Source organism: Symphalangus syndactylus, chromosome 15 (genome assembly GCF_028878055.3).
Source record: "Symphalangus syndactylus isolate Jambi chromosome 15, NHGRI_mSymSyn1-v2.1_pri, whole genome shotgun sequence".
Taxonomy (NCBI): domain Eukaryota; kingdom Metazoa; phylum Chordata; class Mammalia; order Primates; family Hylobatidae; genus Symphalangus; species Symphalangus syndactylus.
The window spans coordinates 44,297,576-44,325,418 of record NC_072437.2 but is presented as its reverse complement, the minus strand read 5'-3'; the positions used below and the strand labels follow the sequence as shown (position 1 = coordinate 44,325,418).

At 36.7% G+C, this 27,843-nt stretch overlaps 1 protein-coding gene across 23 annotated transcripts in view; it reads right to left on the bottom strand.

Moving 5' to 3' along the window:
- Positions 1-27,843, bottom strand: part of MYCBP2 (MYC binding protein 2) — a 284,800-nt gene that overhangs the window by 95,518 nt on the left and 161,439 nt on the right. For all 23 annotated transcript variants that reach the window (XM_055244152.2, XM_055244162.2, XM_055244155.2 and 20 more), the window contains 8 exons: positions 24,900-25,072; positions 23,026-23,170; positions 16,276-16,491; positions 11,697-11,752; positions 9,980-10,095; positions 6,074-6,171; positions 5,252-5,368; positions 4,387-4,527 (listed from right to left, as the gene is read on the bottom strand). In XM_055244152.2, coding sequence (XP_055100127.2) covers positions 4,387-4,527; positions 5,252-5,368; positions 6,074-6,171; positions 9,980-10,095; positions 11,697-11,752; positions 16,276-16,491; positions 23,026-23,170; positions 24,900-25,072 — 1,062 coding nt within the window. The remainder of the gene's footprint in view (positions 1-4,386; positions 4,528-5,251; positions 5,369-6,073; positions 6,172-9,979; positions 10,096-11,696; positions 11,753-16,275; positions 16,492-23,025; positions 23,171-24,899; positions 25,073-27,843) is intronic.

The following is a 27,843-nucleotide window of genomic DNA, read 5'->3' as shown; positions in this document are numbered from 1 at the left end:
TATGGGTAGCTAGAGAAAGAAGTAAGCCTTTTCTACTTCTACAGATTAAGTGCTGCCTGAGAAGGAAGAGAGAAAGCTATTCTCCCCAGTACATACCTGTTTTCCACCCTCAATTCTCTGCTTTACCTCTATCAACTATTCATCAGTTCACATACATAGCATGTCCCCATAACTCTGAACATTTGATTCTGTCTAGAAATTCCTTTACTGTTTCCTGGCAACTTTTCTTCAAGACCTCCTCAAGTGTCACTTAAGTGAAGCCATTCCACAACTTATCACAATGCAATTTAATTATGTGAATATGGTATGTCTACCACATTACATGGTGAATACTCCAAGGATCAGAACTTTACTCCATCTTATTTACTCTGTATCCCTCCCCTCTGCATCTCCACCCAATGCCTACTTTCCAGCTTAGTATTTATTACTAACAAGAATGCAAATAAGAATTCTACGAATAAGAACTCAAATATTTACTAAATGAGCAATTGATGAATTAATGACTATAGCAAAATTGGGAAATAAAGAGAAGAAGATCACCAACCAATTTTTGAGTCTGGACAACTTAAGTTTAGAAAAAAATGGAAGTGAAACATTCTAGATAAATTAGACAACAAAACAAAGACTCTTCAGACATAAAATCGGAAAGCATGTTCTCAGCTGGGTGCAGTGGCTCACGTCTTTAATCCCAGTCTGTAATCCCAGCACTGTGGGAGGCCGAGGTAGGTGGATCACTTGAGGCCAGGAGTTCGAGAGCAGCCTGGCCAACATGGTAAAACCCTGCCCATCTCTACTAAAAATACAAAAATTAGCTGGGTGTGGTGGTGTATGCCTGTAATACCAGCTACTTGGGAGGGGAAGACATGAGAATCGCTTGAACCTGGGAAGTGAAGGTTGCAGTGAGCCAAGATCGTGCCACTGAACTCCAGCTTGGGTGGCAGGGCAAGGTGCTGTAAAAACAAACAAACAACAAAACAAAACAAAATAAAAAACAACAAAAATAAAACAAACAAAAAGGAAAAGAGTGTTCTAAAAAGGGTAAAAAGTTCTACATAATTGATAACGAATGCCTCACAGAGGCATCGGAACCCTTCATCTATTTAGCTCTATCTTTCTATCTTCCTCATTGACTTAAAAATTATTTTGAAAACAATACAGTCATAATATGAATGTCTAATGCTATTTCGTCTCTAAACTAGGGCATTACTAAAGTGCTAAAACAGTTAAAGTCACCTTTGAACTAAATTAGAATATGAATATTTTTCAGTCAAATATGGTGTTTAAGTAGAATGACTGATAGATCAAAATTGAGCTAAAGTTCATACTTACGATGAATACACGAATTCTAAAACATGAGTAAATAAACAAGTCAGCGTGACAGGATCACTTTAAGGATTATCTAAAATGGGTAACTATAGTAATCTTATTTTTAAAAATAATTCATCCAACAGTCAGTGTTCAAACTTCCAATCTCTGCCCCCACTCCTCTCTCTATAGTTTGTTTGAGTTGGGATCCAAATAAGTTGCACACATTGATGTCAATACAAAATTGTTTTAACTAGAAAAGGTTGAAGAGATAGACGTAAACAGTGCTGAAGGCAACTTTTCAGTACTTTCACTTCTTTTTAAGTTGGCAGCATTGGTGTTTGAATACTTCTAATTTGATTTCATATCTCCCAGCTTTCATTTTTTTATTGAGTCATGTTTTACAATTAACAGCCATGATTAAAGTTCGTTTACTTTAAATGAACTGAAGAAGGGAGAAAGATAGTTTTTCTAGCAGTAAATGTATAAGACATACAAAAGAAGAGGTAGCAAGATGCAACTATTTAGGTGTGTTATTTCCTTGAGAAGATGAGAGAGAATCATTATTCTATGTCCTATCATGTTTAGCCCCACACAGTCAGATACTCATTAAGAAAAATGTACTGACTGGGTAAGGGGTCTGCCCTAGTCCCTACAGATAAAACCTTGGAAAATCATGCCTGTCCCTGCCTATGCCAGGCCTCTGACTCTGTGTGAGTCATCAGTTAATACCTGTACTGAAGTAACTTTATCCCAGATCTCCCATTTCCTGCTCCTGTTTTTCAGTCTTCAGCCTTGTCATCTATATCTTTAATTTCTCCCTTTTCCTACTGATATCTTTCTTTTAACTTATAAAACTCGCAAGTCACTACTACTCTTAAAATGAAGAAACCAAAAAAAAACCCTAGCTTCCTAACAATACCAGACACTCTTGAGCTGTTTACATTAACAATCTCCGCACTCACATTCCAGTGAAAACCACCCACAAGTGTCTGTATGCCTCACTCCACTCCTTACCGCTCCTCTAACCTTTGTTACTCCCTTCTTTCCCTGACCTTAAGGAGACTGTCTACTACAGATTGTCTCTTGGATGGGGTTCAAAAGCATCAAGTAACAGAACACAATGCTTTAAAATAAAATCATGGGATTCAGAATTGTGACAGATGGTACTTCTTGCTCTTTCTTTCTACTTTTGTTTATTGACTTGCTTTATCTGTGTAAGTATCTTTCTCTCCCAAAAGCAGCTCCTCAAATGAGCAAAGAAATCAGAGAAAATTTGGACTGGGGAGGTAGAAAAGATAATATAATCTGGAATAACGTTTTATTAGGGACTTAAGAAAATTTTCTTAAATAAAACACACGATGGCCAGGTGTGGTAACTCATGCCTGTAATATCAGCACTTTGTGAGGCCAAGGCAAGATGATCGCTTGAGCTCAGGTGTTTGAGACCAGCCTTGTCAACATAGTGAGACCCCATCTCTCTCTCTCTATATATTTTTTTGAGACAGAGATTCGCTCTGTGTCCCAGGCTGCAGTGCAGTGGCGAGATCTCGAATCACTGCAACCTCCACCTCCTGGGTTCCAGCAATTCTTCCGCTTCAGCCTCCAGAGTAGCTAGGATTATAGGTGCCCGCCACCACATCTGGCTAATTTTTTGTATTTTTAGTAGAGACGGGGTTTCACCATGTTGGCCAGGCTGGTCTCCTGACCTCAGGTGATCCACCGGCCTTGGCTTCCCAAAGTGCTGGGATTACAGGCGTGAGCCACCTCGCCCGGCTCTCCCATCTGTACAAAAAACAAAAACCAACTCCCCCTTGCCCAACAAAAAAGCCTATATTGGAAAAAAAAACTGTACAAAAGTGGTTGTTATAATTATCTCTTTAAAATACACTTTCGTAGAGAGTCAAAATCCTTTTTAACTGCAGGTATAAATCTGAGGAAAATTTAATAAGATGTAATTGATGTAATTTTTTAATTTAAAATTTAGTATTTTACTTATAGATGTGTCATTGTTCAACTTAACCTCTGTAAAGCAGCAAGCCAACATTCTAAAGTTTCTTGATCACATATCTTCCTTCTCTTTCTTGCTCTCTCTCTATATACAAAGTCTCCACTGTGCTATTATAAAACATACACAAAAGCATATAAAAAAGAATGAGATCAATAAATAGAAATGAAATTCCAATGTTTTCTTCACCAAAGAATTGTCTTGTATTATATAAACTACTGCTTTGGAGAACATTATTATGGACAATCAAGGAGAAAGTCAAATGGAATATACTGAATGGTTTGATACAATAAGCTAACTTTACAAACTGATTTTTATGAAATTCAACTGCTACTAAGTTTTTAAATAAAATTTTACCCGTGCTATTTATTAGCTCTGTCCTAAAGAGCACACACATTTGATGGTAATGAAAAAAGGGAAAAATCATTCTTTCCTGGTTAATATATAAAATGAAGTGTGGGTTATTATTATACTTCATGAAGTAGCAATCTTGTGAACACTGGCTCTATTCTACCATACTCAACAAGGAGGTACAATGAATTCTCTCAAAGACTAGGATTTAACTTCAACTAGAATACAACATAGCACCACAAGTCTAAATAATAGTATTATAAGCCGAGAAAGAAGAGATTCAAAATTAGACAAAACACACAGAACTATTTGCAAAATGTGAACATAACATACATTTATACATATTTTTGAATGTATAATTCTGAGTTCATAAACTTTAGTTTGGAATTCATTCCAAACAACTGTATCAATAAGAAAGAAAAAAATGTAACCACTCTCATTTTCTACCTCTTTGGAAGGAATTCAGTAGTTTTAATTAAGAAGTAATTAATTAAATTTACTACTTCCTGCCTATCTGTGATGGATCATAATCTGCACTAAGGGCCTTAACCTTGCCAAACTTCACTTTCATTACACAGAAGCCCTTAAAGAATTCAAGAAATTGTGAAGTAAAAGTTACTTAGTTGTGGGTTACCTCAGAACTGAAAAGCCTTAATTAAAGAAAGCCCTGTAAAACAAATAGCATGTATCTATAACGCTTTTTAAAACCACCTTTTACTTACGTCAACAGGGACCAGAAGACTCTTGCCAAGATGTTGATTAAAAGAGAGGCACCAGGCTTCAGTGTAACCATTCATGTTAGGGACATACTTCTTTATTGTCTCATCATTCAGCCTCAGCCACACACCATCATCATTATGGATCTATAGAAAAAAAGCAACAGAAACAAGCCAGGCCTTCCTGTAAGTCCTATGAGGCTAGCAAGGTCTGAAAGTCTGCAAAGCAGGAAAATGATGGTGGATGTGGAGATTAAGCATCTAGTTTTCGTAGAAAGTAAGTCTGAGAGACCCTCCAGGAAAAAAAAGCAGCAAAGAGTGCCAACACACTATGATAATTCATGTGGCAAGATTATAAAAACAATTTCACTTAGGAATAAAAACACAAGGAAACCACACTTTAAGATACATAGTTTAAACAGTAAAATCAGATGTTTCCCAAAGGAATATGAGTCTTCCTTCCCTTATATCTATATTTTAAGAATCAGAAGTCACTTGGTTGTATTACCAGAAAAATATACTGTCCAAAGTTAAAGCAGTAAGAAACACATTTCAAAACAAACAACATTTTAAAATGTCATGAAAAACTATACCTATTTTCAGTGAATACATGTACAGGTTCTGAATAGGTTCTGAATACTCAGTTGAACATTGTTCTTTTCATGTTCAAAATATAATTTACTTATTTTTTACTGATAAAATAAATGAAATGTTTGAAACTCAATGAACACATTCTATAAAATAGTTTTAAAATATTTCCCAAACTGCTTAAAACACATTCTGACAAAAAACTCAGTAACCTTATTATTATGCAAACAATGCAAAAACTTTCCGTCCAGAATTTACTACCAAGAGCTCCTTTATCAATTACCTCATCAATAAAAGTGATAGTTCCATTGACTTTCACTATGCCTATCTGCTCACTCTGAAGGGAAGGGTGGCTACGGATGCGAAGCCCTGCGCTGTCCTTGGCCACAAATTTTCGAACCTGAGAAAGGCAAAGATAAACAGTGAGGTAGGAAGAACATGGAATAGAGATCTTATAAGTAGCAAGAAGTAAAATTAAGCAGGTTTAAAAGTATCATAATTCTTAACAAGGTTCCAGAATTATTTGTAGTGAGGCTCCCACTGCAAATAACAGTGCTTCATAACACTAATAACAGAACTTTTAAGCACTGAAATGTATATTACTGAAAATAAAGCTTAGACAATTATATATATTTTTAACTCATTTCTAAATATTGAAGATATGTGTTAAGAAGGATAAAAACCACTTGTTAGAAAAATAAATTCAATTACCAGTATTTCATTTTTTTAACATGCAGTTTACCAAAATGCCTGTACTTATTCTTTAGATTTCAGAAATTAACTTTTCTTTTGAAAGTAGAGGACATTTTCATGTTGCAAACTTTACACTTAATTTCAGTAGACTTTTTGATCATTGTAAATGTTCAATAGCAGGAAGAATACAGTATGTACCAATTACTATAGCATTACACAAAGAAATAAAGAAGTACACATGCTACAACTAAGAAATATTACCATGAACTACTCTCTAAATTTATTTAGGGATATTTAGAATTCAAGTCCTGAAATCAAGTAAAATGTTAGATGTTTACTGGCCATTTTGAAGCATCAGTGACAAACATGTAAAAATTGAATGATTCCGGCTCTCACTTCATTCTGCCCTAACCTTATTAGGCTGAGGTTCAGACTTTGGTTTGACCAACTGAGTTCCTGGTGGTATCATCCCTTTTGGTGGGTCTTTTACTTTTACTTCCAGACCAGCATCTGTCAGAAAAATCAGAGAACTGTAACATTTGAGAAAAAAAGAGAAGGAAGATCCTTAAACCTAATCTTATAAACATCCACAGGCTGTTTTTAAAAATTAACACAAATATCTGATTTCTGTCCTTTTAAGGTGATGGATATTTAATAGGCTAAACAAGAGAAATATTTTAAAAATGGCCCTGAGATTCTAAAGGAATGTCTCAGGATGTCAAGGAAAAGAAGGGGCTCCCTATCATTAACTAGAACATATGAAATGATACAGAAAAAATGGAAAATAATTTAAAAAAGAACCCTTGAGAATTAAAACTTATCTGACAATATCCAATCAGAATACCACTCATCATCTCTACCAGTCATCTCTATGACAATGTAGCATGGTCGTGAGAAGCTGAGGTTCTCATGTTAGACTGCTTTGGTTACTCCGATATCTCACACTAAACTGTTTGACTCTCTGAGCCTCAATTTCTTCATCTATAAAATGGGAAAAATAATAGTATCTAATTCACCGAGCTGCTGTAGGACTTAAAATATACAAGGGGTCAGGGGCAGTGGTTCACACTTGTAATTCCAGCACTTTGGGAGGCCGGGGCGGGCGGATCACCTGAGGTCGGGAGTTCAAGACCAGCCTGGCCACCATAGCGAAACACCATCTCTACTAAAAATACAAAAATTAGCCGGGCATGGTGGCGCACACTTGTAATTTTAGGTACTCAGGAAGCTGAAGCATGAGAATTGCTTGAACCTGTGAGGTGGAGGTTGCAGTGAGCAGGGATCGTGCCACTGCATTTCAGCCTGTGCAACAGAATGAGACTCTGTCTCAAAAAAAAAAAAAAAAAAAGTACACGTAGAACAAATTTAGATATATATTAAATGCACAATAAATGTTAGCTATTATTATTGTAATTATTCTAATGAATTATTATCTCTGCTTGTCTATGGTCAAGCGAGGTCGCAGCCCATTGATAGCGTCGGAGAAAACTTAGGAAGAAGAGCAGGGAAGTTGAGTATGGAAGAAAATGAATGATTCTAAGTAAGCAAGTCTTTTTCTTCAGCTTCATTCCAAAAAACAAATAAAAGTGGATTTTTCTTATCTAATTTGTATCAGTTTTCTTCATCCCACTATTAGATAAGATGATGAAAAAAACTCTACTGAAATTTTACCAGAATTTTTAGAGAAAAGAAAATCTTCACAATGTCATTCTTGGCTATTTCTACTTTTGAATTCCTACTGTAATTTGTATCTCTTATGTGTCACTACTTATATTCTACTTCATATGATTTTTGTTTGCCTGTTTTATTTTCACAATCCTCATTATTTTTTATTTATTTATTTATTTTTTTTTGAGACGGAGTCTCGCTCTGTCACCCAGGCTGGAGTGAAGTGGCGCAATCTCGGCTCACTGCAAGCTCCGCCTCCCGGGTTCACGCCATTCTCCTGCCTCAGCCTCTCCAAGTAGCTGGGACTACAGGCGCCCGCCACCACGCCCGGTTAATGTTTTGCATTTTTTTTTTAGTAGAGACGGGGTTTCACCGTGGTCTCGATCTCCTGACCTCGTGATCCACCCGCCTCAGCCTCCCAAAGTGCTGGGATTACAAGCATGAGCCACCACGCCCAGCCCACAATCCCCATTAAAGTGTTAACACTTGACAGGAATTGTCTTACCCAGGACAATGTATGCTCAGAACCAAAAAACATTTGCTGAACTAAAGGCTTTATGGATATGTTGAAATAAAGAAGAGTGTAGCAAATGCTGCTAGCGAAGGTCTCTAGAATGTTACAGATGAACTGGATATATCTGAGTCTATATAGTTACATTAATGTATGAGAACATAGAATTACATCAATGTAAAGTATCTCTTTACCTCCACTGCCAATGCAAACTACTTAAAGCGGGGTTTCTGAAATACTTTGGTGAAATATTAATTGGTATTATTTCCATCTCCACCATTTCTCTCTTCTCCACTCGCAAGCGGTCCCATGATAAGGATTAAACATAGTCAGACAAGTTTCTTGATTTCAGAACTTGTCAGAATCCCTAATATGTTAATGTAGATTGTATGAATGTCTCAAGTGAGACTACCATATACAAGTTGAGCATCTCTAATCTGAAAACCCCAAATCCAGAAAGATCTAAAATCTAAAACCTTTGGGTGCTGACATGATGCTCAAAAAAAGCGCTCACTGGAGCATTCTGAATTTTGAAATTTTGAATTAGGGATGCTCAACTGGTAGCTATAATACAACTATTCCAAAACCAGCAAAAGTCCAAAATCTAGAATACTTCTGGTGCCAAGCATTTCAGATGAAAGATACTCATCCCAAACCAGGTTTTTGAAATTTATCTGATCACAGAAACCCCTTTTCTTGAGGAGTATCAGGAAAATTAATGTTACAAGAAATTCACACTGATAAGTACTAGAGTTTTCTCCTTGTTATCTTATTACACAGACAGTTGAAAAGTAAAGAAAAGATTAATGCCTGAAACAAAAGAAACATGTTTTTCAAAGTTAATGGTTGTGATGATTAGTTGTAGGTGTCCACTTGACTGGATTAAAGAATATCTAGAAACCTGGTAAGGCATTACTTTTGGGTCTGTGAGGGTGTTTCCAGAGAAGACTGGTGTGTGAATGTGAGTGGAGTAGGTGGAGGAGATCTGCTTTCAATGTGGGCAGGCACTATCCAATCAGCTGGGGACACAGAGCAAACAAAAACAGAAGAGAGGTGAATGTATTTCTATTTTCTGGAGCTTGGATAAACACTTCCTCTACTGTCCCTCGACATTTGAACTACAGGGTTCCCATCATTTAGACTCCAGGACTTATTATCAGTGGTCCCCCTGGATTCTCAGGCCTTCGGCCTCAGAGTGAGAGTTACATCATCTGCTTCCCTGGCTCTGAGGCTACCTGCATCTCAGGGTCTCCAGCTTGCAGGTGTGGCCCGTCATGGGACTTTTCAGACTCCATAATTGTGTGAACCAATTTCCCTAATAAATCCCTCTCATATATCTAATACAGTCATGCATTGCTTAAGGATGGAGAAATGTTCTGAGAAATGAATCACCAGGCAATTTCATCATTGTGCAAACATCAGAGTGGACTTATGCAAACCTAGATGGTACAGATTACCTGGGTTATATGGTACAGCCTATTGGTCTTAGGCTACAATCCTGTACAGCATGTTACCCTACTGAATACTGCAGGTAACTGTAACACAATGGTAAGGATTTGCATATCTAAATATATCTAAGCATAGAAAAGGTACAGTAAAAATCTTATAGGACCACCACTATATATGCTCTTCGTCACTGACCAAAATGCTATGAGGCACATGACTGTATAGAGATCCTATTGGTTCTGTCTCTCTGGAGAACCCAGATTAACACAATGATAGATTAAAAAATGCATTCATTCATCCATATTTACTGTCATTATGTGCCAGGCACTGAGCTACACTGGAAGATCCAAACATGAATGCTTTCTGCTCATAGTCAGGAGAGGCACAGACACACCCGCAAGGGAGAGACAGGGTAACACAGCAGCGTGGAAGAGAGTACACCTCACTAGTCACATCAGGGAATGGAGGGAGGGAGTCATGAGGGCTACAATGCCTGGGTGGACACCAGAAATTATTACAAAATGCTAATGCACTAATTAAATACTCATTATGAATGAGAAAACAAGGCCTCAAATAAGTTATGAAAGCTATCCATACGTATAACGCAAGTTAAAGGGCAAAACTAGAAGAGAAAAATAATTTTGACTCTAGTTATTTGAAGTAAGTAGTAGCTCATGGCTTTAACGAAAATACCGATTTCAATGCCATCAATGGTAACATGAATAGTGTAGAGTCCAATAGCCCCTGGAGTCCAATTTGCACAAAAAGTCCCATCATTATTGACACGGATCAGCATATTCTCACTGGGTCTGAAAAGAAATAAGATGGATATTGGAAATTTTACTTTTGGTTAAGCAGCCAACATCATTACGATAGTTCGGCAAACACTTAATTTGTTTACATACCTCCTGGCAATCCTACTGCCCTGCCATAGTATGCTTGCCTACTCTCCAAAATGCTTGAATTTCACTTCTTTCTTACCTCAAACCTGCATCACCTCTCTTCCTCACTCTCAGGTGATCATGACCTCACCTCTTTCTTCTGTGAGACAATAAGCAATCAGATACAACCTCAAAGTTGCAATGTTATTAATAAACCTACTTTCCCCTGCCTTCTCTCATGGTAGAATGGAGGAAGTGTCCTGGATCTGATCCAAAGCTAGTCCCTCCCCTTGTGCTGTGAATCTTATTCCCTCAACATTTTTATGCTGCAATCACCTTGTTCTCTCTCATGCATCATCAATTACTCTCAATTTACTGAATCATTTCGATTAGCAAACAAACTTTAGAATCTTCACTAACACCACCCTTTGGTATTACAGCCCCCTCTAATAAGGTCTTACATCTCTTCTCCTATTTACATCAAACTCCATTCTCTCACTTCTACTTCCTTTCCACAATTTAACCTTACTAGGCTTTTGTTTCCAACATTTCCTTACAACTGCTGATGTCAAAGTCACCAATGACCACCATGTCCCCAAGTTCAATGGTCACTTCATCCTCAGCAATCTCTCAGTAGCATTTGATAGCTGACAACTCTTCCTATCTTGAAATACTTCCTTCTTTTTGCTTCTGTGACGTTTTCCTGGCTTTTTTCTTATCTCACTGGCCACTCTTTATCAGTGTTTTGTTGCTTTCCCTTTTCTGACTACCGTTTAATTTAAGGAATGCCCCAGGATTTGGGTCTGGGTCATCTTTTTTCTACCTATGCCATCTATCTAGGTGACACCCATTCCTCAGTTTTAAATGCCATCTCAATATAGATGATTCCCAAATTTATTTTCCCCATGAGTTTCAAACTGGTATTTCCAGCCTATACATAATTCTGCTATCTCAGATTCACTTCAGAGATTTTTCTAAATTCTATGGAGGTGATCTCTCCAAACTATAATGCATCTAATTATTTTTTCCAAGTTTCTATTTTAAGAAGTACTGTTCCTAACAAATAAAATATTAACTCAAAAAAATGTGCTTAAATCTGAAGTTAACAGAATTATTTATGGGCTGAAAAATTAAGACAGTACAATCAAATACAAGTATACCACATGCTGAAATCTCTCCACAATTCATTGGAAGGAGAAAAGGAACAATTTTTAAATAGCAAACAAACAAAAAACAAACTAATCAACCTAAAAAAGTCAATTTAAACATTTTTAAATACTAGATATCTACTTTACATACCTACTTTCACTAGTAGGTAGTATTATGTAATATATTGGCAGTATTACAGTTGAATGTAAACACATTCTTTCTGCAAATCTATACATTATTATGTGACAAATCTCTATCGGCAACCTAGAAAAATGCTATAAAGTATTTATTTATAGAAAATAAAGTTGAAATGCAGGATGATTTTAATTGCAAGCAGCTGACAACACGTTTTGGTTATACTTTGAGAAAACGATCCTTACCTCTTAGGAGTTGGTGATGCAAAACGTAGTTCTTCAAATGAATAATTTTCATAAACCTTTAAGAAAGAGACCAGTAACAATTGTAAAATCATTTAGAAACATTCTCAATTAACAGAGCAATACATTATTCAATAAATGGTTGTGAGACAACTGGTTATCCATATAGGAGAAAAAGAAAAAAAATTACCTACATTAGACCATTTATTAAAGATAAATTTTACATGGTTTGAAGATCCAAAAGTGAACACCAAAACTTAAAAAAAAAAAAAGCAAAAGAAAAAAACAGATAACATCTTTTGAGTAAATTAAAATTTTAAAGTTTTCCAAAACAAAGATACTATAAAGATAGGAAAAGCTTCCACCTTGGAGAAGGAGATTTGTAACTCGTACAACCCAAAGGTGATACGCATGCATAACTTATAAAGAATAAATCCATACAAAAGATATAAACAACAACAAAAAAAGAGAGTCAAGCCAATTCTCTGAAGAAGAAATCTGAAAGGTCAATAAAGACTAGAAAAGTTATTTAACTAAACTTGGAAGAAAATACGAATTAAAACAAAACTAAAATAAATCATATCATGGTCATCAAATTGTGTTGGTAAGAACCAAGTGCAGAGGAGAACATGTAGCACCTGCTACTTTCATACATTGCTTGTAGGAGTGTGAGTTTTGGCAATACTTAATGTAGTTGTAGTTGTGCATGCCCTACAACTTAACAATTCCACTTATAAGTATGTATACTTATAAGTTTCTTACAGAAACTCTTGCTCATGTACAAAAGGAGACAAATACAGAATGTTCATTTCAGTACAGTTTATAATAAGTGTCCATCAATGGGAGAATGGACAGATTATGGAATAGTAAGTAACTCAATGGAATACTTTAAAGCAGTTAAAATGAATGACCTATAGCTAGATGGCTGAACCTCAAAAACAACATTAAGCAAAAATCTGGCAAAATGATACATACAATATGATATTATTTTATAGACTTATGGAAAACATATTGAACAACCCAAAATATACTGCTTATGAATAAATTTGTATTCAGTAAGAGCCTAAAAATATATACAGGAATGAGAATCACTACACTCAGGGCAGTGGTTACCTCTAAGGAAGGGGTGGTAATGGGTCTGAGGAAGGGTTTATGCAGGCTTCAATTGTACCTGTAGCAATCTGTTTCTTAATAAAAAAATAACAAAATGACCTGAAACAATTATGGTAAAATGTAAAGACAAAAATGGGATGTAGGTACATGAAACTTGGCATGTTATTCTGAATACTTCTGTATGCCTGCAACATTAGCAAAGAAATCATTATCTTTCAAGGTTCAGGTCAAGATGTCCAACTGCTCATTTACTTCTAACTCCTCCTGTAGTTACAGTAAAAGGAAGCAAACTCAAAGCCCCCTTCCTTCTCTCTACCCTTTTTGTTTTCATAAAAATGAATTAGAAATGATCTAGCTGCCTTTACCTACTCAAAAGTTACACATGAGAAAAATGCAAGCCAAGGCTGAGTCTTTAGCCATACAAAGGTGAGAAAAGGAAATCCATGTTTCTAGACTTTATGTACAATGTATTTTCTACTTCATCACTTTCCCTCAAATACGTATTATTAACACACTTAGTAATGAAAGAAGAGACCATATCTCATCTTTCCATCCTCTACAATACTTGGCTCACTACTGAGTGAATACATAGTATCTGTGAATGGTTGATAAGGAAAATTTCCTTTCCTGGGACCTGAATTAACATTTCACAGATATTGTTTGGGAATGGTATTCCATAACTGCTCTAAACCTAGGCTACTCAGAACATGTTTGAAATACTGCATTCCGTTGTGGTTAACAAAATTTGTAAAAGAAATTATACAAATTGAAGCATGTTCATAGGAAACTAAAAGATTAGGGAGGTAAGGAGACTAGAAACTAAATTCCTTAAGCGAGTGTTGGAATAGAGAAGAATTTTTACCCTTGCTTTTTTTTTTTAATAGTAGAAATGATTTTAAACTTTGATGCTAAAATAGCCAAATGTGTAAGATGGATTTTTTAAAAAATGAGACAAATATTTATTTCAGATGTAGAATTCATAATGAGACTATTAATTTGGTGAGTAAAAAGTGAGAGAAGAGAATTCTTTAACAGCCAGTGGACAATTCACCTAGAACTCTAGTTTCTCATTCCCTGATTTCTTTAACCTCAATAACTTCAACTTTTCTTCCAGCCACTCACACCAAGTCACAGACCTGTGACATTACTCAGAACTGTTCTGTCTCTGAAATAAAAATAAAATGGCCTGTTCAGTTTTTTACCTCAATAACTATTCCTATATCTACTTTGACGTCTAGTCCCTCTTACTTCCTTGACTCTCTGAAATTTCTTCCCTTCCAAACTAAATTAGGTTCCACTGTCCTCTCTTTAGCTACCATATACTCAATTTCCTTGTTCCACTGTTCTTTTGCTGAACTATCTAGCAAAATTTTAATGCTAGATCAATCCAAATGATTTTTATCCATGCTCATATGACTCACACTGTTATTCACAAATAATCTTCAATTTCAACTGATTATTCAAAGGCATCTAATAAATCTTTTCTGATCGGTGCTTTCTTTTAATCTCTAGAATAACAATTTCATTTTATCCCCTTTGTTTCAAAACCTTGACCCTAAGATTCATCACTTCCATTTCCATTCCAAAACATATAATTACTGTTTTAAATAATTCCTTTGGCTGTAAAACCTACAATTTACTAGCATCTGTATTAAGCTTTCTTTTCCTTCTCCTGGTAGAATGAAACAAGCACTACTCCTCCTATTTAAGGCCAATGCTACCACTTGAGCTCTAGATTCTATTTTTATATTCAGAGTATCTTTATTATTTTCTTTCTCTCAATTACCTCCTAATCAGCACTCAAATATGTAAGTCTGTCTCTATTAATAAGATCCCATACTCCAAAGCCTTCACTCAATTCCATTTCCTCTGGTTCTTTCTATAGTCAAACATCTTGAGAGGCTTATCTACACTCACTTCAGCTATTCCCTTAATTATGTGTTGCTTCTTTGGCTAGTATTCTTACCAATGTGAATTGTTTTTCCTTTTCCTTTCTTTTTCTCTTATCTATCGTATAAATCAGTATTTCTCAAAGTTTAGGTTTTGAATTTGAATCACTCTGCATATTTGTTTCAGGCAAATTCCTGAACCTCTCTCCAAACCCACTGAATCTAAATCTCTGGGTGCTTGGAAATCTTTTTTTTAAAGTAAGTGCTCCAGATGCTTCTGAAGTAGAGAAGAGTCTGTGACTCAGTGATATTGGTATTTCTTAGGATCCTATCCTGGAACTTCTGTCTTCATTCACCATAGAAGGTATCATCTATTCCCACGACTTCATAAGTAATGTAAGTGCTAATGATTCCCAAATCCTTTTCTTGAGGTCAGACTGTGATCACTCAGGTCTGCACATCTAACTTTGTTTTATACATCTTCACGTAGGTATTTCAGAAGTATCTAAAACTCACCTCATCCAAAACTGAATCTGTTATCTTTCTCAACCAAAACCTGCCCCTCTTCCATTATCAATTGGACACAAGCTCAAAATGTGAATTTCATCTTTTATTTCCTACCTTTCTTCTTTACTCCACCTCCACTAGCTACCAGGTTCTACTGATTCTATTGAATCTATCCTGATTGACAACTCACTAGTCCAATTGATCAGCATATCTCACCAAATTAAGTCAATAGTCCCCTAAAGAGACTAAAACCAAGCCATGTTTCTTGATCATCTGCCCAATTACACTGTCCATATTCCACCATAATCATTATAAAACACAAATCTAATCAAGCCATTCCTCTACCTAAAAGCCTTCAATGGCTCACCATTGCTCTCTGAAAATGCCAAAATTACAAACTTCAGATTCAAATAATGACTATTTTGATAATTTAGACTAACATTGTCTCTGAAGATAACTAAAACACCCAAAATATATATTTTTTAAATGTCTAAAGGTATTAGAGAGCTAAAAATCCCAAAGAGCTCTAGGAGATACATTTGGCATTTGAGAGAACCCAAAACTGAAGGGGGCATAGGTAAACCCCAAAACCCTGAAGAGATACATTCTAGCATGAATAGTAAACTGCAAATAGACAAGTACTTAGAAATTTTATTTTATTTTGTAGACATGGGATCTCACTACGTTACTGAGGCTAGTCTTGAACTCTTGGCCTCAAGTGATGCTCCCTCCTTAGCCTCCCAAAGCACTGGGATTATAGGTGTGGGCCACTGTTCCTGGTCAAAAGTAGACAAGTACTTTCACAGGAACTGAAACTCAGCCTAATCCATCTGTATCTCTGATTCGATTAAATTGGTCTGTAATTGGTGATCCCCTCTGGACATCTGCCAAAAACCAATGAAAATCCTCTCTGAAGACAGGATAACATCATCTTAAAAGTGTTGCTGCAAATTTAATACCCATCAAATGCTCTTTGGACTTATAATTTCATGTCTGCATCTGAATCACTGAAATGTTGGTTAAATAAACAAATGTTGAAAACTAAAATTTTTCTGATAAGTAAAATAAATCACCTTCATCATTGTTATGGCAATATATCGAGCTTCCTTCACTATCATTGGTTCATATGAAACATCTAGCTTTGGTGATGCCAGCCCTCCATAAGTCATGTCAGTATTAGAAGATGCAGCTGTTACTGCAGGACTGCCAGGAATCCTTTGAGGTTTCTTTGCTTGATCTTGTTGTAAAGACGTTTTTTTCTGAGAAACAGGGACAGCTTTCACTTCCACCTAAACACGGTATTATAGAAACCAAATACTATTATTATTTAATTGTCACTGACATCAAAATAAGCAACTTACAATTATAAACTCATAATTATGTATACTTTATGTTAGCATTGGTCTATCTCTGGCATTCCCTTCAAAGGCTTATTGAAAAGAGTTCGAATGACCTCAAGATGGGTTGACAATACAAACCATGAACACAGTGTAAAACAAGGCCTCATAGTTTTGGAATACATAATCAGAGATATCAAAACATAAGAACAAATGCATCACTAATAAAGTACAGGAAAAGATAGTAGAACAAATCTACATTAAGTTATTGCAGGGACTAACAAATTATTTTATCAGGTAATGCAAGTGTAAATGCTTTCCCACAATCTCAGCACATTTTAAAGCACTAATGTCAGTTTGAGTTGCACTGTTCTACGGAAGAAAATGTACTCTATTGATAGAAGTTTCAAAAATTAACACTTAATAAAACAAATCTTACACCTAAAGCCCAAATATGTTTCTTTACTCTGGTGAAGAAAGAATATTATTAGACAGCTCTATCACCAACATAAACATTTGATTTAAGCAATCTATTAATAATTAAACTTTGCAACTCACTTTCTTCAACAATAAAATGGGACTATCTTTCGTCCACTAACTCTACAGTATAGATGCAAAAAACAGATTCGTTAAGGATGTTAATATATTGAAAATACAAATTGTCTTATAAAAATACCTTTTAGATATATTTTCCAGGAATTATAACTTTGCAACTCAATTTCTTCAACAATAAAACGGGACTATCTTTCATCTACTAACTCTACTATTTCATCTACTAACTCTACTATTTCTGAAAAATACTTTTCAGAAATATTTTCCAGGAATTATAAGAAAACATTGTTTTTATTTGTTTATGCATTGGCAGAAAAACACTTGACCCCTAGGCAACCACAAATGTACATACAATTTGAATACCACTTTAGTTCTTCGACAGGTATCACCATTCTGAGCTTTACTCAAAGTTTCTGCTGCTCCTTACAGACAACAGTTTCGTGGTTGGCAAGAAGAGGTAATTCAACAGGATTGTCACAGAAATAGAAAAAGTAGCAGAGATGTGTCTTTATAGCAGCATGATTTATAGTCCTTTGGGTATATACACAGTAATGGGATGGCTGGGTCAAATGGTATTTCTACTTCTAGATCCCTGAGGAATCGCCACACTGACTTCCACAATGGTTGAACTAGTTTATAGTCCCACCAACAGTGTAAAAGTGTTCCTATTTCTCCACATCCTCTCCAGCACCTGTTGTTTCCTGGTTTTTTAATGATGGCCATTCTAACTGGTGTGAGATGGTATCTCACTGTGGTTTTGATTTGCATTTCTCTGATGGCCAGTGATGAGGAGCATTTCTTCATGTGTTTTTTGGCTGCATAAATGTCTTCTTTTGAGAAGTGTCTGTTCATGTCCTTTGCCCACTTTTTGATGGGGTTGTTTGTTTTTTTCTTGTAAATATGTTTGAGTTCATTGTAGATTCTGGATATTAGCCCTTTGTCAGATGAGTAGGTTGCAAAAATTTTCTCCCATTCTGTAGGTTGCCTGTTCACTCTGATGGTAGTTTCTTTTGCTGTGCAGAAGCTCTTTAGTTTAATTAGATCCCATTTGTCGATTTTGGCTTTTGTTGCCATTGCTTTTGGTGTTTTAGACATGAAGTCCTTGCCCACGCCTATGTCATGAATGGTATTGCCTAGGTTTTCTTGTAGGATTTTAATGGTTTTAGGTCTAACATTTAAGTCTTTAATCAATCTTGAATTAATTTTTGTATAAGGTGTAAGGAAGGGATCCAGTTTCAGCTTTCTACCTATGGCTAGCCAGTTTTCCCAGCACCATTTATTAAATAGGGAATCCTTTCCCCATTTCTTGTTTTTGTCAGGTTTGTCAAAGATCAGATAGTTGTAGCTATGCGGCATCATTTCTGAGGGCTCTGTTGTGTTCCACTGATCTATGTCTCTGTTGTGGTTACCATGCACACGTATGTTTATTGTGGCACTATTCACAATAGCAAAGAGTTGGAACCAACCCAAATGTCCAACAACGATAGACTGGATTAAGAAAATGTGGCACATATACACCATGGAATACTATGCAGCCATAAAAAGGGATGAGTTCATATCCTTTGTAGGGACATGGATGAAACTGGAAAACATCATTCTCAGTAAACTATCGCAAGGACAAAAAACCAAACACCGCATGTTCTCACTCATAGGTGGGAATTGAACAATGAGAACTCATGGACACAAGAAGGGGAACATCACGCTCCGGGGACTGTTGTGGGGTCGGGGGAGGGGGGAGGGACAGCATTAGGAGATATACCTAATGCTAAATGACGAGTTAATGGGTGCAGGCAATCAACGTGGCACATGGATACATATGTAACAAACCTGCACATTGTGCACATGTACCCTAAAACCTAAAGTATAATAAAAAAAAAAAAACTGAAAAAAAAAAAGAAAAAGAAAAAGTAGCAGAGATAAAAGTGATAGTATTTTTAAGTAATTGAGAGCTACCTCAGAACTACAGACTGTCTTTAATGTTTATTGTTCTTAATAATGTGATTCTATGGAATCCGTAGTTTGAGACTTTCACTATTTACATAATGTTAGGCACAGATGACAAATATGTTCCATTAAGTGACCACTATCTTCAGGTGAGGTTACAAGAGACCAGTATTTAGACCGACACAAACCCCTGGAAATATTAAAAACCCATTCTTATATTTAAAAAACAGCAGTTTACAGGTATATGGTTAAAATTTCAACCCAAACACATGTGCCAGCATAAAAAGCTTTACACTTTAAACATAATTTAAAAATTTGAAGATGATACAGACAGGAGTCAGGGATATACTGGATAGGAGAAAGTGGTTCCCTGGCAAAGGCCCCACCCTCAAGCCTGGAAACCATGGCCCTAAATGAGAACAGTTTATCCTTGTATTCCGCCTAAATGTTGCTTTTTTGGCCAGCCCTGCCCCCCTACCCTATGCCCATATAAATCCTAGACTTCAGCTAGCAGAGAGACAAGTGGCGAATATCAAGAGGAGAAGCAGCAACTGATAGACGTGCGGCTCAACCTCAGACGGCACCACTTCGGAGAGGAGGGTAGCTGGAGACGGCTGGGCTTCAGGGAAATATCACCTTCTTCTCACACCATGCCCTTTCCAGCTCCCCTTCCGCTGACAGCCACTTCCACCGTTTGATAAAATCCGCCGTGGCTGGGCGTGGTGGCTCACATCTGTAATCCCAGCACTTTGGCAGTCTGTGGCGGGAGAATCACGAGGTCAGGAGATCGAGACCATCCTGGCTAATACGGTGAAACCCTGTCTCTATAAAAATACAAAAAATTAGCCAGGCGTAGTGGCGGGCGCCTGTAGTCCCAGCTACTCGGGAGGCTGAGGCAGGGGAATGGAGTGAACCCGGGAAGTGGAGCTTGCAGTGAGGCGAGATGGCGCCACTGCACTCCAGCCTGGGCGACAGAGTGAGACTCTGTCTCAAAAAAAAAAAAAAAAAAAATTCTGCCGTATTCACGCATTCATCACGTTTCAAACTGTTAATATGACCTGATTCTTCCTGAATGCCGGACAAGAATTCAGGACACACTGGGTGTGGGAACTCAAAAAGGCTGTCATGCTGACTCTTCACTGAGCTGTTTAACACTTAGCCATCCACAGACAACAAAGCTAAAAAAGCATTAATTGTGACACACCCCTAGACGCTGCTGTGGGGCTGGAGCCCAAAGGCACTTGCCTGGGCCCTGGCACCTGCTTGCCTGGGTGCTCGCTATCCTGCAAGGGGTTTGAGTGCAGCAGCCAAGTAAATGAGCCACACCACACCCACGTCCCAAGTCCCAAAAGGGGTCAAGGGAACTCTCCTGTATCAAACATATTTGATATTAAATTAGACACTTTTTATACATAGTATTTCAATTTAACCTTTCTGTAAGCAACTATATTTACCCTAAGTATTTAATAAATTATCATTAGAGTCTATGTGTGTATGCACCATGAACCTTGAAGTAAATCACTGAATAATTTTATACTCTAAGAAAACTGAGACATTATAGAATAACCATTCTGCTTTCTTTTGCAAACTGTGCTACTTTAAAAAAAAAGTTATTCTTTTATTTCCTATGTGACTTTCTCTTGTCAATAAGATTTCTTTAAAATAAACTTTTTTTTTTTAATTTACAGGAAGTTTCAAAAGTAGATGATATGTCCTATGTACTCTTCACTCGGGTTCCCCCAATGGCTACCTTTTATCCAACACTGCCAAACACTGCTGGTACTGAACGAAAACCAGGAAATTGACATTGGTACAATACGTGTGTTTAGGTCTAACTCATTTTATCACTGGTAGGGGACAGTCATTTTATAAGTAAAAAATTATAACAGTAACACTTGTTGCTTTCGAAAGCATTTTGGAACTCACTGAAATATTAGCTGCAAATCAACTTTTATGTTTCAAATAATTAGCTATCACTGCATAAAGATTTTAACAATTTAAGAACAGTCTAAAGTACTCCTAAGACTTCATATACTAATAGGCTGAAAGTAAAATAGGTTAAATTAATTTTGTTTCCAGTTAATATGATATTAATACATTAAACATCAGTAGGAGCACAAATCACTTCTTCTAGATAGTATTTAGAGTGGTTTTCTAGAAAGTATCTAAATTGGATAAATCTGACATGAATTTAGAGCACACTGAGTAAGAGGTTTAAGGCAAGGAAAGATACAAAGTAGGAAAAGCAAATATATGGAGGAGAAAGAAGAGGAAGAAAAGAAAGAAAAAGGAGAAACAGGTGAAAGTGAAAGAGGAGAGGGAAGGAGAAGAGGAAAAAAAAAAGCAGATCCATCATATGGTTAAAAAAAGAACTCTAAGATGAAAAGAAAGATAAAGGCTGACTTTCAAATGCAAGATATAAACATACCAGATATCAAAAGAGATAATAAAAGGTGCAAATGAGAAAACACAAGAAAGAAAATACAACTAAAGAAATACCAGAAGCGTAACAGTATGAACGTGGTATTAGAATGTTCTCACATGAATAAAAAACTTAATCTTGAGGGTTTAGAGATTGGATTTAACAACTCACTACATTGAGAAATTCATCAGTGAATACACAATACACAAGCCCTTCAACATCTTAATGTGTACTGTACTGTGATCAAAAATCTGTCCTTGAGTAGTAATTTTTTTCATATCACTATCAGGATAACTTTATTTTTAATTCATTTTTTTCTTATAATTTGTGATGCTTTTTGCATTTTATAGAATAATTCCAAGTAGGCATGAACTCACTTTGCGAAGGGTATGACTTGCCTTAAAAAATAAGATAGAGAAAATATCAGAGTATAGCATATTATGTATGTATGTGTGTATGTATATATAAAGCATATTATATGCACTTAATATATGCTATTACATAGACACTATTCCATCATATATTATATTTATATCTTTGGGTTATAATAAAAATTCTAACTATGGATCATGGCCAAATATTTGAAAGATACTGCTAAAAGACTGATTTTGATTTAGTGTAAGGGTTGAAAGCTTTTCCATACAGTTTTATTTACTGGTCTTAAGTCATGTAAGCAATGTGCTCTTATTTTTTACTTAGGTAAGATGCTACATTGGAATGGTACTTCTTCACGCTATAAATGAAAGAATGCATGAAGTAGTTGAAATAGTTCTACTGAAAATAATATTGAGGCAAAATTAGCCACCCAATGAGCAAAAACGATTTTGTGGCTTAATCAGCTCTAAGCTTCAAACAACCAATCACTCTATAAGACAACTTTGAAGGAGGAGACGGCTGGGGACTGCCTATATAAAATTTTATTCAATATGATTTTTTCAGAAATAAAAGTTTTAAATGAGATATTCATATTAACAGATTAAATCACAAATAATTACATATAATATGCTCTGAAATATCATTATTAATTAATATTTCAGGTAAGAGGTATCCTAAAAACTCTATATTCATCAATATGGTATACAACTATTTCAATTCCTCATTCTTTTACAATCTAAACTCATATATTTCTAACTTATTTAATAAGTATGAGTGTTATTTTTAAAATGTGGTTTCAATAATCAAACACAGAATGTACTTGAGTCTTTCAAAACTATATACAAAATTTAAAAATGTATTCTTTCATGCATTTATTCAATCAATACGTATTGAGGCCTTCACTCTACGTGTCTGGCACTCTTTAGATGGATACTTTCTTATCCTTCCTTTGAGTCACCGTAACAGGTAGCAAAATGTAAAGAACAAACTCACAAAAAAAAAAAAAAAACAGATGTAACTTGGACACTTGGGGACTAATTAACATAAACAAGTCATTTAAACAAACTTTCAGCATCACCCATTATATAAAGAGGGCAAAACAAATGGACTCTCAGCACTTGGCATTTCTAAAATTTTATCAGTCACCACAGCCAGTATATAGATGTCTGCTAATTTAATCCAGTGATAATTACCTTCATATTGGGAACATGTACCACATCCCCATACTGGTCTTTTGTTTGAACAGTTATGGTGGTAGGCCAACCACAACGAATATCATCCTTATTCAGGATCAAAGATGTTTTCTGAGGATCAGCATATGAATCTGGCTGAAGCCACCTAACAGTATTGAAAAACAAACAAAACCCCAAACACTGATCAGCATCTTCAACGATTAATATAAAATTAAGCCAAATGAACAAAACTTGTATCAAACAAAATGCTAAAACATTATCTTCATTTCCAACTCAGTGATAATCATGAGTGTCTCCCTCGGAAACTGTTAAGGACAAATCCATTTAAAAAACATGCCTAAGCACAGGAGATTTCTGATATTTAAATACAGTATAAAAATACTTTTTAAAACCAGGAAACTTGAAATTTTAACTATGGCTAATTTAAAATCACCAAGAACACGAAATGTAGGTTGTGTATAATTTGAAGTCCTGAGCAGGCTCATTCTCTCTGAAGGAGCTCCACCTTACTCTGCCATCCTGGAAAACGCAGTGTCTCTGTAAAAGCAGGGGTAGAAATGACCCTCTTCTTGCCTGGCAGCAGCCAGGTTCAAGGTGTACTGCCCACCTTTTCTTCGCACAGTTTCTCAACTATCTTCCTCATTACCTTGCTTTCCAACTAAAATGCATCAATGTTGTGTAATTTGTGATGTCCATTCCTGAATTCATTCTGTGATCTACACATTCAAGTTGTCCTGTGAGCTGAGTAATAAGTAATTCTACCATGCATTACATAAAAATGTCTGCATAGTATAGTAGTGAGGCTGACTTAAGTGATTTGATATTCCTCTCCAATCACTATTTTGTGATTTTTAAAAACTAAAGAGTAATCTCTGCAATTTTAAAATTAAAACCAGAAAAAAGTTGGGATTTTTTTTTACTAGTAAAATCATGCAGGCCAGCATATTTTTTTTCCCTTTTCATCCTAAAAACAAAAAGCAACAAAAATAATCAATTAACAACTATAATACATTTAATTTAATTAGTTAATTTTTTTTGAGATAGGGTCTTGCTCTGTTGCCCAAGCTGGGTTGCAGTGGCACAAGCACAGCAACCTCCACCTCCAAGGTCTGAGCAATCATCCCACCTCAGCCTCCAAGAAGCTGGGACTACAGGTGTGTGCCACCATGCTTGGCTAATTTTTGTATTTTTTGCAGAGACAGGGTTTCACCATGGATTGCATTGGCACAATCACAGCAACCTCTGCCTCCAGGGTTTGAGCAATCCTTCCACCTCGGCCTCCAAGTAGCTGGGACTACAGGAGTGTGCCACCATGCCTGGCTAATTTTTGTATTTTTTGCAGACACAGGGTTTCACCATGTTGGCCAGACTTGTCTCCAACTCCTATGTTCTAGCAATCCACTTACCTCAGCCTCCTAAAGTGCTGGGATTACAGGCATGAGACATTGCACCCGGTCTTATCATATACTATCATAACTATTCCAGCCTGGGCAACATGGTGAAACTCTGTTTCTACAAAAAATATGAAAAAGAAAAACAGCCGGGTGTGGTGGCATATCTGTAAGCCCAGCTACTTGGGAGGCTGAGGCACAAGAATCGCTTGAGTCCAGGAAGTGGAGGTTGCAGTGAGTTGAGATCATGCCACTGCACTCCAGCCTGGGTAACAGCGTGAGACCCTCTCTCTCAAAAACAAACAAACAAACAAACAACCACCAAACAAAAATATTAACTATCATTTTATATTTCAGCAAGTTAAACATACATAAACCAGACTTTTTTAAAGTAGCATTTTAATATTCTAATGACTCCCCTCTTTCAGAAATGAAGAAAGACGAAAGCCCTAATATAAAGTAAGTAACTTAAAGTACATTTACCTTGCAAGCCTTCCACCACTTGATCCTGGGACGCAGGCAATAAAATCATCCAGAAAAGACTGTTCATTGCTTTGGATTTGGAGTGGTAAATTTCCCTCAAGTGCTTCTAATATAGTTGGTGAATGAGAAAGAGCTAGACCCTTTCCAAGAATTCCAGAATGGGTTTTGCACACCTGTTAAGTAAAAAAGAATATATATTCTTAAAAATAAAACTTAAATTACATAAAATTTTTCAACATGCAGATACTTTCAGATAGGCCTTTGTGGAGAAATCGTTTTCTCCACATACCCCACTGTTCCTTATTTTAACCCACAGAATAGGAAATTCCTATGAGAGAAAAATATGAGACAATATTTCCAGTCTCTTTCCTCCCTCAAAAATAAATGCCTTGTCAGAGATCTGCATGCTGGATAAAATGGTGTATCTCCTTCCACGCCAGTCCTCTGTATGTTATGTCCTCATTTTTCAGGGCCAGAGCTCCCTTCTGTCAGCAACTGTGGATGTTTCCCCCTTTTTTCTTTTTGAGACAGGGCCTTACTCTGCCACCCAGGCTGGAGTACAGTGGTGCCATCATAGCTCATTGTAGCCTCGACCTCCTGGGCTCAAGCAATCCTTCTGCCTCAGCCTCCCAAGTAGCTGGCACTACAGGCGTATGCCACCATGGCTGGCTAATTTTTTAAAAAAACTTTTTGTAGAGATGGGGTCTTGCTATGTTGCCCAGGCTGGTCTTGAACTCCTGGCCTCAAGCAATCCTCCCACCTTGGCCTATCAAAATGCTGGGATTATAAGCCTGAGCCACTGCACCCGGCTTCCCTCTTTTTAAGTCCCCCTTACAGGCAGCTATCATGAGTAAGGTGTGTCTGTTCTCTTGGGTGGGTGGGCACCAAGGTCTTGACTTGGGTAAAAAGTGGGTGGAAGCCTGATTGTGGCAGCACACACACCTCATTAGCCTGTCTAAGCCTTACTAAAGTTAAGAAGAAGAGACGGATAAAACAAATTTTAGGTTTCACCTATCTGACAAGCAAGTCTTATGTTTTTGGAAAGACTTGTTTTAAATGCTGAAACTCTGAAAAATTTTTACTGACTATAAAATAAATTCCAAAAAATTTTTTTCATAGAAAATAATTACATTTCTAGTACTATCAAATTTGAAATTATACAGTTTCAAAAATAATCATCTTTGGAATCAAATAGACTTAAGTTCAAATCCTGGCTTTGGACAAATTATTTGCTGTGTGCTCTTAAGATAAAAAGTTACCATCCCTGAATCTGTAAAATGTATAAACTGGTAGTCAAATAATCTCTCTCTTACACAGTTATAAAATTTAAACTAAATAATGCATATAAAATATACAATACATTGCCTAACAAATACTAAGTGTTTAATACATGTTAGATTATCACAATAACTACCTTACATGCCAAAAAGAGGCAATTTGGGACATCATTTTTTTTTTCTTGAACAGTAACATAATAAAGATCTCTCCATATCTGGTCTAGATGACACTTTATATATCATAATAATCCCTGAAATTATAAACAACATATGAACTCTGATATGGTTTGGCTCTGTGTTCCCACCCAAATCTCAACTGGAATTATAATCTCCACGTGTTGGGGGAGTGACCTGGTGGGAAGTGACTGAATCATGGGGGCAGACATCCCCCTTGCTGTTGTCCTTACAATATCTGGTTGTTTGATAAGTGTGTAGGCCTTTCCCCTTCTCTCTCTCCTGCTGCCATGTAAGACGTGCCTTGCTTCCCTTTTGCCTTCTGCCATGATTGTAAGTTTCCTGAGGCCTCCTCAGCCATGTAGGGAACTGTGAGTCAATTAAACCTCTTTTCTTTATAAATTACCCAGCCTCAGGTAGTTCTTTATAGCAGTGTGAAAATGGACTAATAGAAACTCTTTGATAGTTCTCCTTCACCTATGATGTTGCCTGACATGTATTATTATATATCTGTTGGATTTATTTTTTTTTTTTTTTTTTTTTTTTTTTGAGACGGAGTCTCGCTCTGTCGCCCAGGCTAGAGTGCAGTGGCGCGATCTCGGCTCACTGCAAGCTCCGCCTCCCGGGTTCACGCCATTCTCCTGCCTCAGCCTCTCCGAGTAGCTGGGACTACAGGCGCCCGCCACCGCGCCCGGCTAATTTTTTGTATTTTTAGTAGAGACGGGGTTTCACCGTGGTCTCGATCTCCTGACCTCGTGATCCGCCCGCCTCGGCCTCCCAAAGTGCTGGGATTACAAGCGTGAGCCACCGCGCCCGGCCGGATTTATTTTTATTTTTGAATATTAAGGTACAAAGACTTCACTTTAAAAAAGGAATACACACAAGATGCCAGTGGCTTTTTAAAACTCAGAAGTTTCTTAACATTACTGACAACATTACAGCTCCCTATGATCAGAAGACAGTGTTCAAAATCACGAACTTTTTTTTTTTTTTTTTGAGAAGGCGTTTCACTCTTGTTGCCTGGGCTGGAGTACAATGGCATGATCTCGGCTCACCTCAACCTCTGACTCCCGGGTTCAAGCGATTCTCCTGCCTGAGCCTCCTGAGTAGCTGGGATTATAGGCATGCACCACCACGCCCAGCTAATGAGATGGGGTTTCTTTTGTCACCAAACTGCCAGCGAACAAATCCCAGTGCAGTTGCTCACTAGCTGTGTGATCATGGGCGACATGCCTAAATGCTCTATGCCTCATTTGTAAATGGAGATAAAACTTTTTAATTCATTGGGTTGCTGTGGGGAGTTAAAAACGCACAAAATGTTTAAAATAGTGCTTGATAAAGATGAAATAAATGTTTTCATTATTACCACTTTGATTAATTCACCTCAGGAAATAAATAAAATGTAAAGCACTAGCCTTAGCAATTACAAGGTCTGGGTACCAGCCTTTGTTTCCCATTTGAATCTTCAAGAAGTCACAAAACTTCTTTGAACT